This window comes from Polistes dominula, unplaced genomic scaffold (genome assembly GCF_049000335.1).
Source record: "Polistes dominula isolate Pdom_NZ unplaced genomic scaffold, Pdom_raw_medaka contig_33, whole genome shotgun sequence".
In the NCBI taxonomy this organism is placed as follows: domain Eukaryota; kingdom Metazoa; phylum Arthropoda; class Insecta; order Hymenoptera; family Vespidae; genus Polistes; species Polistes dominula.
The window spans coordinates 2,892,723-2,906,061 of record NW_028300998.1 but is presented as its reverse complement, the minus strand read 5'-3'; the positions used below and the strand labels follow the sequence as shown (position 1 = coordinate 2,906,061).

At 31.3% G+C, this 13,339-nt stretch overlaps 3 protein-coding genes across 3 annotated transcripts; 1 reads left to right on the top strand and 2 right to left on the bottom strand.

Moving 5' to 3' along the window:
- Nucleotides 1-470: 470 nt before the first annotated feature.
- Nucleotides 471-4,628, bottom strand: LOC149032221 (uncharacterized). The gene is given in 5 exon segments (XM_089173485.1): nt 471-1,594; nt 1,725-2,236; nt 2,239-2,328; nt 2,331-3,294; nt 4,212-4,628. Coding segments are annotated over 5 exon segments (2,715 nt in total). The 5' UTR covers nt 4,542-4,628; the 3' UTR covers nt 471-775.
- A 220-nt stretch (nt 4,629-4,848) lies between these two features.
- Nucleotides 4,849-5,728, top strand: LOC107071601 (uncharacterized). The gene is made up of 2 exons (XM_015330728.2): nt 4,849-5,477; nt 5,558-5,728. The coding sequence occupies exons 1-2, from the start codon at nt 5,205-5,207 to the stop codon at nt 5,726-5,728; spliced, it is 444 nt and encodes a 147-aa protein (XP_015186214.2). The 5' UTR covers nt 4,849-5,204.
- A 122-nt stretch (nt 5,729-5,850) lies between these two features.
- On the bottom strand, nt 5,851-12,531 carry LOC107071649 (uncharacterized). Its single transcript, XM_015330815.2, has 7 exons — nt 12,402-12,531; nt 11,740-12,035; nt 10,680-11,192; nt 7,164-7,444; nt 6,834-7,061; nt 6,480-6,752; nt 5,851-6,397 (listed from the first exon to the last, which is right to left on the bottom strand). The coding sequence occupies exons 2-7, from the start codon at nt 12,029-12,031 to the stop codon at nt 6,248-6,250; spliced, it is 1,737 nt and encodes a 578-aa protein (XP_015186301.1). The 5' UTR covers nt 12,032-12,035; nt 12,402-12,531; the 3' UTR covers nt 5,851-6,247.
- Between the last annotated feature and the right edge of the window lie 808 nt (nt 12,532-13,339).

The window sequence follows — 13,339 nt, the reverse complement described above, 5'->3', positions numbered from 1 at the left end:
TGAATTCTATGAAAATAAATAGTAACTAATATTATTGGGCATTTTAAAAATGCTAAAAAATAAAACATTCCTCACATTCGAAGAAATTCTAATATTTTCTAATCTCCAATAAACATCTTTTATTCATGAATAGTAAATCAAACAAATATATACATCTAAATAAATAATTTATTTAAATAATAAGCTTTTTTTTAAATCCTAATTAAAAATTTTTTAATAAGTTTTAAATTAAAAATTATCTATTTGTATTTATGCACATCCTTGTGCGTATTCATGTATGTATTTATATATTCATAGAAAGAAAAACAAAATATAGAAAAACCATATGTAATAATAAAAAGAATTTTGTTGAAAAATGAACTATGTAATTACTTCATGATGTGTAATTTAAAATAAGGATGTGTAAACGCGGATGATTTAAAATTTGTGATGTACGCAAGCTGAAGTTCTTCAAAATTCAATACAGCATATTTTGAAAATGTTAAAAAGATTTATTTTATTTTATTATGACTGAGTACGTAAACCTGAATTTCTATTAATATTTTAAAACTTGAATCTTATTCAAAGATGTTTACGAAAGTTGATTTTATTTGATCTAGTCGATAAAATTAATTTCTTAACACTTTAATAAGTCTTCGTTTCTTTTGTCAAATACTGCTGCATTCTAATGTTCTACAATCAGACTTTAATTTTTATTCACATCTTAAAAATAGATGATTCGTTAGATTAATATATAATTATACAATTTTTACTAAGTATACTTTAGTAAAGTATCTTATACATTTGGATATATAGAATAATAGGGATTTTTAAACTGTTTAGAATTGACTGTACATACATTTGAATCCTCAACCGTAAATGGTTGCATAATATTTGTAGATAAGGCTTTTTGATTATGTACATTAGCAATCATGTATTGCGGAGTTGGTGTTATTTGACCAACAGTAGCATCCTCTAATAATTTTCTTTGGGAATAAATTAAAACCTGTGATGTGGGCCCACTACTTTGTTGTAATGTATTATCCATTGCAACAGTATAAGTTGTTGTAGAGTTATTAGTCAATTGCTGAGCTTTACATTTCTTTGTATGCGCATACAAAGAACCAGCATTGTTGTATCTTTTTGTACATATTTTACATGCATATGGTCTTTGACCCGTATGCGTGTATGTGTGTTCATTTAAAGACGTTAATCGTCTGAAAGACTTAGTACAAATCTGGCAGTGATACTTAGCTTCTCCCGTATGCATCGTTATATGCCTGGCTAAAGTATTGGCACGTGCAAATGCTTTACTACAATATTGACAAATATAAGGCTTTTCTCCACTATGAGTTCTTGAATGTAATTGTAGATATGTGCTTTTAGTGAAAGCTCTACCGCAGACATTACATACATATGGTTTAATGCCAGTATGAGTACGCATATGTGCAACCAGTGAACCACTTTGAGCAAAACATTTGCTACAAACTTCGCATAAAAATCGCTTTTGACTATCTTTAGTACGTTTATGTCTTTCTATATGATTAGCTAAAGATTGCTGTTGAGCAAATGCTTTTGGACAGAGAGCGCATTTATGTGGTCTATTATGCCTACCCTGTAAACAATTAGGTATCAAATTAATTTCAATGAGATAATTATGTAAAGAAATCTGTTTACATTTCTTATTATTAAGCATAGAAATATTGTAATTAACTTTCACAGGAATCGTTTACTTTTGATATTACCTTTTTTCGTTCATTAGAACCATCATTAACTTTATTTTCATTATCTGTGTCAGCTTCATTCTCTTCTTCAGAGTTTCCAAATAATTCATATTCCTTATGCTTTGATTGTTCGTGGTCTTTTAATTTATCTATTCTTGAAAAGACTTTTCCACAAGTCGAGCAATTGTGTTTTAAACCACTGTGAGTAGAAATATGCCTTTTAAGATTTCTTTTAGTTGCAAATAATTTTCCACATTGTGTACACTGAGGACTTTCCATAGGTAAATTATCATTATCATTGTCATCATCGTTATCAATGTCATCAATATCGTCATTATTTCCATCGTCTGATTCATTTTGTTTTTGTACAGATTTATTTTTGATTTCATTCAACTGGGTACCAGTTTCACTAGAAAAATCATTTAAATCTTCAGGATTGTATTCTGGATGACTTTTAGCGTGTGTCAAAAAAGATTTTTGATATGTAAATTGTTTGGAACAAACTTTACATATAAATTTATAATTTTTTTTTCCGTTTTAGTATTATCCATAGAATTATTACAATTATTATCAAGATCCCTTGCTTTTAAATGTACATCCTTATTGTCACTATTTTCTCTCTCTTTTTCTTATTATTAAAACGTACATCATGATGTCTACTATTAATGTGACATTTTAATTTAGTAATACTTGAAAATTGTTTATCACATATATAACAAACATAACGTAATTCTGCTTTATGTTTATGTACTGTCATGTGTCTTTGTAAAGCTAAACGTGTACTAAAAGATTTAACGCATTGCGTACATTTTTGTCTTGTAGTTCTGCTTATTAAAGGTTTTTCCTCATCATCACTACAATTATAGGTAGATTTTCTTTCTTCTTGAATATTAATAATTTTAGATGAACTTTTCATAAGCGTATTATAGTTTAACTTTTCTAATTCATTTTTTCTTTCAAGTTGGAATATTTGTTCTTGTCTTACAGTACTTTGGTCGATGGATTTATTACTTTCTGATACAGTTTCTTCACAAGATATTTCTTCTTTAATACATGTTATTTCTGTTATTAAATTAGATGTATGACATGTTACACTATTTAACTTATCTGTAATGTTTTCACAATTTTTAGGTAATTTTATATCTTCTACAACTTTGTATAGTTCTTGTTTATTTTCTAGTTCAATTACAGAATTGCACTTGTCATTGGAATCTATATTATCATTAATTATTTCGGAAGAGAAGTCATGTTCATCATTAGGAAAATTTTTTACATCAATTTCTATAGATGACTCATGGATATTACTACTGCACTCATTATTACCACTATGATCATCCTCATCATCTTTATTATCATTGTCAAGATTATTTGTAATTTTTCTTTGTAATATTGCATCTGCTATGATATCAGAAAAATGATCTTCAACTTTTAATTCATTTTTAGTATCTTTTGTTGTACATGATCCAAGTTTCAATATTTCACGTAATTTTGTATCTGTCTTTTGTATTTGACTTTGAAAATTGTAGGATATGTCAAGAAGTTGAGAACAATCGAAACATATTACCGATGGCAATCCATCTCCTTCTTCTACCTATAATAAATAAAATAATTATATTTTACAAATGAACTATGATTCTATATGTATTAGATTAAAGAAAAAGTTTTTTCGTATTTTCCAAATAGTAATAAACTGTTAACAAAATGTGTAATATTTAAGAACATGATGCAGTCAGTATCTGTATATGTGGCATAAAACTAGTTTAAGCGTTGTAAATCTGGAAATTTAGATGTCAAAGATGCACCTTACTTTGATCGACAAATCATAGAAAAAGTCGATGAAATAATGGAAAAATTTGAACAAGACCAAGATATGAACAGTCATGAACTAAATATCGATCACAAAATAGTTTTAAATTATTTGAAAAAGACTTTATTAAAAATATGAAAAAAGACTTGTTTCATTTGTGTGTCAAATAAGAAAAAACTTTTTCTCGATTCAATATATATATAACTAATGTAAGTTGTCTTTTACCTGCCAAAGTTGCTTTAATCTTCTATATATGTATTATACACATGTAAAATATATTTAAAAAGGAATGAATGTTTTACAATGTAAAACAATAAATACGTAAGACGTAAAGAATTCATTATTCTGGTATACATATTTTAAGGTTCCATTATTCTTAATTAAAAACTAATCCATCTCTTATGAATTTAATAACCGTAAAAATGTAAATAAAATAATACAATTTTTATTGAATACACACAAGCCTCTCCTTTACGAAAGGACGCACACACATATATATACACATCAAATAAAGAAAAGATAGAATTAAAATACCTTATCTATATATAAGCGTTTTTAATTCAAGTGTCTAATGATTTCATATACAAGTTTAAATTTTATCCTCTTTTTGAAATTTGCAAGAGATATATAAAAGTAAAAATAAATGAAGATAATTTTAGAATAAATCAACATATTTAAATTAACGATGCAACGATTCTAACCTGCACACCAGCAATTGCCATTAGTTTTTGAGAAAAACCTTTGCTGTTTGGAAACAGTTGACATACTTCGTTGGACTTTTGTAAACAGATACGACAATCTTCGTTTACATTAATTCGTGCGTCTTCAAAGTTTTTAATATCTCTCCCATCATCTGACAATTCCATTTCTTCGAACAAAACACTGCTGCGGCGTAAAATCCTTGTCCAGCACCATTCGTTAATAAGAAATAAAGTTCGATATACAATGAAACACAAATTACTAACTTGAAGTTTCAAATCGTATACATCGAAGCATGAAACAATTGCTGTTATTGAGCAATTTTTTAACATAAAATTTTAATTAGTATAAATATTTTTGAAATAAATACATAAATAAATAACATAATCATTGATCTCTTTTGGCAATGTTTCCATGAATAACATCTTGTAGGGACCAAAGCGTAACTCCCTACTCACTCCGACAGATAGCGCAGCGGTCGTCGCTGCCAACCGTTTTAGCAACAAGATGTGCTAGGGAATTTACCCTAACCACTTTTGGCTAGCTGGGCACCAATTAATAGAACAACGGAAGTCGATCTGAGCAGACGCAATAAAAAGTTACTATGTCTCCACCAATATACGTATACCTAAGTTCATTTCCCTTTCTGAACGTAGGATAAATCCTACAATCTTATCTTTCTATTAAGATATATATTAATATGACTCCAGTGAAAACTATAATTTTATTTTATTTTATTTTATTTTATTTTATTTTATTTTATTTTATTTTATTTTATTTTATTTTATTCATTACTACACTTATTCATTGATAACGTACAATCAATAGAAGGACAACATTCTTTGTAATTTGAAATAATGCGCGTCCAATTAACTGCACGTGAAGTACGAATTATGAAATCGAATGTTACACCTATGTTATTTCATGATCATGGAAGTCTATAATTTTATGTTGATTAACAAAACATTTATTAATTTAAAATAAATGAGCAAATAATGACGAAAGAGAGATTAAATAAAAATTTGCGAGGATTAAATAAAGCTAATGAAATTTCTTATAATGAGCTTCAAGCAATTGTTCATCTCCAAATACCCGAAGTTAAATGGCGGGAAATATTTGAAGAAGAAAATCATTCTTTCATTGTAAATTCTATTTTAAACGAAATCATTTCTTCGGCGATGGAAATAATTTACGACGTATACCTTGAAAAAGCTGTTTACTCATTTGTTGTTCATTGTTCTCATATAGCTTGGCTTCAATTATTTGATGTAAATATAAACATTTTTATGTTAAAGATAAATTAATGAAAAATGAAATTTTTTACCTATTCATATTTTTTTTTCGTTAGGCAATGCATTTACAATATGATTTAGGTGAGGATCCTGCATCAATTAAAAAATACTGGATGGGAGACAAAGAACATAAACCATCACCGATTGATTTGTTATGCTTTAAAAACGTCGAAGTACGTAAGAAATGTGAAACTTGTTCACACCCAGAAAACTGCCAGAAATCATAAAACTAAAATACGTAAATAGAAGAGAAATTGAGAAGTTCATACTTAATATTTAATATGTTTTAATGCATAATTTAATTTATTAATTAAGTTTTATTTTAGTTTACTATTTTTTATTTTTTCGCCTAAACATCCATTCTAAAACCGGAAGTTTTTGTAATATTAAAAATAATTGCAATCTTAAATTGGTACTATTTAAAATAAATAAAATAAATAAATAGGTACATATAGACGTTAGAAAATAAATGTTGATCCAAAATGAAATCATATTACTTATACTTTCTTTTTGTCATTTTTTTTTCAAAGAAATAATAACTTCTTTGAAAATATACTTGGTTTTCTTTTCTGTTACATAAGGGTGTAGAAAGAATAAGCAGATAATTCTTCATTGATTTGAATCGATTAATTCGTGATTCAAAAACAAAGAGCGTGTACCACAAAATGGAGTAACGCAAACTGATGAATTGAATCCATTGTTATGGCACTTATAATGATTTCATTTGGATCAGGTACAAAAACAATTTAAGCAGCAAGTGCTGGAACAGGTGGAGGTCGTAACATCGATCTTGTAGCTGTTAAAAGTTTTTGAGATACTAAATGAGCAATATGAGACGATCTTTTCCAAACGAATTCTCTTGTTCTATCATGATCGTCCGCACTTTCAACGCGAACCTAATTGCGAATAAAATTATTGAGATTAATTACACATTGTTTTGTTTTTATATATCATTAATAAATTAATTTAAATATTAACCTGTTTGGGTTGTAAAACACGAATAGAATGCAACGTGGCAGCACCTCCGTGCATCACACGAAGACTTAATTTACCAGACATTCCTGCTGTGGTAGCAGTTGCACTTCTAAGTTCTTTCTTTGCAGCTCTACCAAACTCTTTTTCGACTTTAAGTACTAAAGGTCCCAAAGTGAATTTTGTTTTGATTGTTGTATGATCGCTCATCATATTTACAGAAACATCTCCTGATCTTTGAAGCGAGGCGAGCCCGTATAAAATTGCTCTTGCTTTAGCCTAAATAATGACGCCATTTTTATATTATTATGATCCTTATTGGCGAACAAGTAGGTTGAACAAATTTTTAAAAATACTTACTTTACTTTTGTTACTACTGTTAGTAGTATTTTTTGTTTTGTTACGATTTTTCGTTTTATTACGATTAGATTTTTTATTTTGCGAATTAGATGATTTTCTTTTACCATTTCTCATCCGATTTTGTATAATGGCAGTGTTATATGATTCTAGAGTTGACGTAGTTGTTGGTTGTTCTACATCCATTAAAGTTGTAGCTATAGATGAGTTTTTGTGAGAATCTGTCATTTTCTAAGTAGAAGATAAATTTTATCAATTTTATATAAACATATAGTTGTTCTCAAAGAAATAAAAAATAAAAATAGAACTGAAAGTTTTTATTAAAGACGATACCTGTACGTCATTTGACTCTTCGTTATTTATATTTTCGGAGATATGCATGACTGATCCAGAAGCACTCTTTTTCGAACCATTTTTATTCTTCTTACTCTTGGATTTGTTTTTCTTTTTATTCGACTTCGAGTTCGAGTTCGTGTTAGTTAATTTGACCGTTACTGGATCATAATTAGTGCGTAAAATTTTATTAATCCTTTCGAGGATGTTGTCCACAAAGTGATTGTATTTCGCGACATAGATGGCCGGTACATAGCTGCTGGGTTCCGACTCCAAATCATCTAAAATTTTGTATGAAAAATATTTCTTTTACTTATTTGAAATAAAAAGAAACAATAATCTGAATGATTTATCTGAGTAGTTTCGTCTAATCTTGTTCCGTATTTAACAAAAATATGTTTAATCGTATGAAAAATGTTTACACTAAAATATAAGGAAATCATATAAGTTAAAGTCGATGGAGAATAGTGAAAGAATTTAGTGGAATGCGGATGTTGTTAGAAGTATCGAGAGGGTGGCCTTGACTGTACTTTTATGAGGTCATCTTTCCGGAGTACTTCTATGAGGTCATTGACCAGAAAAGAGGCATATCCGCCGAATGCATTGCGAGAACGCGCTTCTACCAGGCTTGCTTTTTAATGAAGGGAAACCGTCAGCACATTCTCTTCTAGCTACCTTGGAAGGAAGTGACGGTGACGATCGAAACCTACTTCGAAGTGAGCATCGTTGAATCGTCGATGGGTATAACGGTAAATCGGAGTCCTTCGGGGAGGCTAAACTGGTCTCCCTTCTTTCATCTCACCTATCGACCTATCTACTCGCGACAGTGTATACTCGTTCGTCTTTCTTGTGCCCGCTTAAAAACTCTCCCCGGTCGTTGCACCTACATAAAGTCACTTTCTTCGACCTCGTCATAACGAAGAGATCAAGATTAAAGAAAAATTCAACGAAGCCCTATTTATTCAAGGCCGTCTTAAATTCAGACGTTCTTACGTATTACACTAACATTGACGTAGTTATTCATCAGTGACCTTCTTTTTACCCCTCAATTTCGCGAGATCATGCAACACCTCAACGATGTGAAATGTAGGTACGTAATTTGTAAAGATCCATCAAAACGTCCATTTGATTACTAACGATTAACCGCATTAATCTTTAGCTCCTTATTCTCTTTTTATATTTCTCGTTAACATTAATTACGATAAATTACATAGCTAATAATATTAATTTTCGAGATATATCCGATAAAACCAAATATTATTGATGTAAGTATTTCTCTCACGATAAACTTACACGCATACGATACAAATAATCTTTTTCTCCATTCGAGAAAAAAAACGAATAAGTAGCACAAACATGGCGAGGAGGAAGTCGCGACTAGGTGTGGGTCAGGGTCGTAATCAGACAATCGTGTCTTGGTAGAGAGTGTTATACTCCGGGTCACTGACCTGATTCTCTTTTGGGTCATCGGGCTGCTTCGTGAAAGTTGGAAAAAAAAATTTCAATACAGTCACACCTTTGTTATACTCAGTTTCGGAATCACGTAGAAAGTTAATTGATGAAGCCGATAACTGGTCATGAATCTTTGATACTTTTAGTATGTAAAATTTTCCTATTTGCTACGTTTGTTTGTGTTTTAGATGAATTTGCTAGTTGCAAATTCATTAAGCTTGCTTCTTGCCACGAATCGATTTTAGCTGTTAAATTAATTGTAAAATTTTACATTCGAAGAAGCTTCATTAGTAGAATTAATTAGTAGTATCAAATGTGTAATTTTCTATTCGTGTTTAAAAAAAAAAAGATAAAAATTATTATAAAGCAATAATTTCAAGCAACAATCCAGTCACCCACTACAATACTACTACACAAGCAATATAATTTCCAAAAGGATAGTGAATTTTTGCATACGTGTAAAAAGGGCAAGCATAGATTTTCGGCAATTTAAATCAGAATTATAAAGATTTATGTAAATTAAATAAAAGCGATGGTTCGACACGTCACGTAATACAATGGCATTGTTTCAATACACTCAGAAATATGTTCGAAAATGAACATACTTCTTGATTTCATAAAGAAAGGATTATTCCTTATTATTAAATTGTTTTTTAAATGCGGATGGCAGAGTGAAGAAATAAAAGGTGGGACACATAATTTTGTAAAAATAATAAATTATCGTGTATTTTGCTATATTAGAATTGAACAATATTTCTTACTACAGAAACTTAGTTTGATTATGAATTATTATAATTGTGTATGTGCTTGCATTATTGAATAGAAGATATCATCATTGATTTCACTTTTTTTTATGAATCTATTTTTAATCATTAATAAATACTTAAACAATAGAAAAAAACAATAATTCTCTTGCTGTTACATTCTTTTTTGTGATATATGATGATATTGTTTTCTCTCCAATCCAGATTAATGGCATCATTGAATCGCTGTCCCTCTTCTTCACAATCTCATTTGTAAATATATTTATAAGACAATTGATCTATGAAAAATATCAAACAAGTACGTGACGTGACGTCACCAATGCAAAGTATTTTAACCCTATTCATTTCAGTTCTGAATGAATTTTTCTGTTTATCTTTAGCGTAATATATTCCACGATTTGATAATGTCTAATGACTAATAAACACACATTTACCATAAGTAATGAATTTAAGTAATTCGTATGGTCGTAAAAAACCCGACTTAGGTCCTGAGAAATGTGCATTAAAATGACAAGCGTGAAATTCAAGGGCGCCTCCACCTTTTTGTTGATCTTATATTACTGCAAGAAACTACGCAGAAAGCGCTTTACGACCTTAAAATATTGGCATTTATTTACATATTAATCATTTGAACTCTTTCTCCCAGTACCCATTACGTTGGAATTTTTAAAAAGCCATGTATATAAAAAAAAAAGAAAAGAAAAGGCATAAAATAACAGAGAACAAGCGAGTATCATGACGTTTCACAAGCGAATGATTTAGAAAAAAATATTTTATGATCAATAAATAAAAATAAATACTATTCCTAAGAGTGTTTCTAACGTATTTTATCGAAGCAAGAATAACAGATAATTTATAATCGTGATATGAACCGGTTCGTGAAAAGTTCGGAGCATTTCAACGATATTTTCTCTTCGAATAAAAACTAAACGACTTTGTTTCATTAATTTCGATTTATCGAGAAAACCGGATATACCTAGTACCTAGACACATTCGTATGAGTCATGTTTCACATTTGCCACTAAAAAATCGCTCTTTTTCCTCGTGTCATTTTAAATGATCCTCAAAATGGTCGAAGAAGAAGATGGAGAAGATAAATAGAATGATTCGGAACGTTTTGATGGTTGAGAGATGGTAGAGGATGAAGTTGTAGAAGAAGAAACAGAGGATGAGGAAGAGGAAGCATTAGACGATGAGGAAGAAGAGCGAGCCGAAAAAGAAGATGCTACTGGTCGTTTGCGCGATAAGCGTGCACTCTTGTGTCTGCTAATGTGTTTCTTGGTCTTGCCCTTGAACTCACGTGCATGTCTGGCGCTGGTGATGTCCGCAATGGCATCCTCGTCGTCGTCGTCATCGTCGTCGTCATCGTCATCATCTTCATCGTCTTCGTCGTCTTCGTCGTCGTCTTCCGTTATATCGAGGTCGACGTCATCGTCATCGTCGTCGTCGTCATCGTCGTCGTCGTCACCTTGTGCCGTAGCAACTTGAGAATTAGCTGACTGGACGACAGGATTCACAATAGAATCTGCACCTTCGAGTCCAGAATCTTGGCTAACAGCTTGACCTTCTGGCACAATGTCCGCAGTTTCATCAACTTCATCGTAAGCGTCTCCGTCGGCCGATGTGGGTTCACCCCCAATTGCTGCTTCCTCGGCTATATTATCTGCAGATGCTGCAGCAGCATTTAAGTCAGCTTGAACTGCCGCTGGTAGTGATTGTGCTGGTGCTGCCTGTATCGGTGAGGCTGCTACAGGTGTTACTTGTGAAGCCGGTTGACTTACTTCCTCATCATCATCATCATCATCATCCTCGCCTACGATTAAACAAGTTTTCTTAGCCTCATAAATTACATTAGATGAGAAATATATTAATAGTCGACCTACATGCGATAATCGCGCGTATTTCTGTCTCAAAAAAAAATAATTATTTTATCTAAAAAAATATCTATATACAACATTCTTCAATTATAGGAATTGCAAAAAAACGATCGAAATTCGAACGTGCTTGCGCTTCCTAAGAACAACTTCTCGAATGTAGGTCGATAAGAAAAAAGTAGCACGTAGAAATTCTTTCTGAACTGAGATCGCTGTCGATGTATGTTAATTCGGACAAGTTCGATGCGCCTCGTACCGTTACTACTGATGTGAGCCGTGAACAGTCGACAGACTCCATCGAACATACTATTCGCGTGAGTTTCCGATGTTTACGTAACGGTGAAGTTTCTTTTACGATTTTTACCATAATTCCAGTACAGGATTTTAGATCAAATCAGATTATTCAACAAATATCAGAAATATTATTATGCGCTATACTTATTTTTTCATCTTGAAAAATGTAGCACACGGTGCGTTTTATTTTACCTCCTAAAATATCTTCGATGAAACGCTCCAAGTAATCGTCATCATCGTCATCGTCATCATCTTCTTCGTCATCATCGTCATCATCATCTCCTGTAATATCTAAATCGACGTCATCATCATCGTCGTCGTCATCATCATCATCATCTGCAGCTACCGGTGGTGCTTGCGCTTGTCTTCCTGAGACAAGAGTATTCGAAATTGATGTTTTGCTATCGCTGATTTTCGGCACTGGTGATGTCAATGCTCCTATGGCAAGACAGCATAGCAATGCAAGCACTGCCACTAGTTTCATTATTCTGCAAAAAAATCATACATTACTATACATTAATAAACATTTAACTCTCATTGACAAAGAATGTATCTTCGCACAATTATTACACACGAAATTAAAATTGATGACCGAATAATGGCATCGTTGTTTGAATTATATGATTAATAATGTATATACTCTATTTAAAATTTAATAATATTATTCACAAAGATCAAGTATATATATATATATGCTGTTTCACTTTATTGACGGTGCACACAGTATCACTTGATTCGAACCACCCCAAAAAAACTTTGCCTCTCGCATATCTTTGATGTAGTTTCTTATCATCGCCCGATCGAAGTAATTTCCAGGATAATTATACAGAACTGCTTTATTCCGTTCGACTCACCTCTCTTTTCTTATTTAATTCTCTTTCACTCTCCCTTCTAGTCCACCTTTTCAACTTCCTCTATGTGGAAGCCGTGAACGTCGCGTGTGCGGATGATCGTCCCGATCAATGACACGTGTGATCTACCGCACGACTCGTAGAGAGTATTGAAACAGACGAGATACTGTGGTTCGACCCTTTTATACTAACTTGTGCCTCCACCTCTTTCGTTCTCCTTCTTCGTCCTCCTTCTTGGTGGTGCCTCCTTCGGGTGCTTAGTATTATATTCCATCGTCTTTTTCACGCACTCCATTATGTTTTCTCTCTTCCTTGAGAGAATGTATTGTATTTCGAAAGCGAGATTTATTCGAAGGGAAAACAAATTCTATGACGATATAATCAAATTAATTAATGGACTATTATCTTGTACCGTTATCCTGTTATTTTTTCTTCTTTCTCCATATATGAGTTATATTATTTATTGTTAGACTCTTCATCTCGTTTTCTTAAATTGTTATACTTATAATTTGTGTGACTGAAAATTATATAAAATTATTTATATAAAATAAACATATATTGCAAAGACTACAATTTTTCATCAATTATATACATATATATATATATGTATAATTTGTCATTGATAAATAAATAAGAAACGAAATGAAAATAGATAGGAATATTTCTTTTTCGTATTTCACAATAAATTCACATTTTGAATAAAACGAAATTTGAACGTTCTCTCTTTCTCTTTCTCTTTCTCTTCTCTGGAGAATCACTAATGAAAGCAATTCGTGAGAGTCGAGTTAGCAGCTAACTGTAAATATCAAGCAGCTTCCTCGATAGATCATACAACTCGTACCCGTTGTTTTCAATGCTTAAACATTAGATTTTCTAGATAAATTTAATAATCTAGTTCCTATTGATCTCATCATCATTCATTTTTTCTATAATGAGCAACA

Bases quoted from the DNA above. Each gene is read 5' to 3' on its own strand.
- LOC107071649 (XM_015330815.2), bottom strand. From the start codon at position 12,031: ATGAAACTAGTGGCAGTGCTTGCATTGCTATGCTGTCTTGCCATAGGA. The intron at 7,445-10,679 runs GTGAGTTCAAGG...ACAAAATTTTAG, and splicing joins CACCAGCGCCAGACATGCAC to ATGATTTGGAGTCGGAACCC. The intron at 7,062-7,163 runs GTATCGTCTTTA...TCTTCTACTTAG, and splicing joins AAGAGTCAAATGACGTACAG to AAAATGACAGATTCTCACAA.
- LOC107071601 (XM_015330728.2), top strand. From the start codon at position 5,205: ATGACGAAAGAGAGATTAAATAAAAATTTGCGAGGATTAAATAAAGCT. The intron at 5,478-5,557 runs GTAAATATAAAC...TTTTTTCGTTAG, and splicing joins CTTGGCTTCAATTATTTGAT to GCAATGCATTTACAATATGA.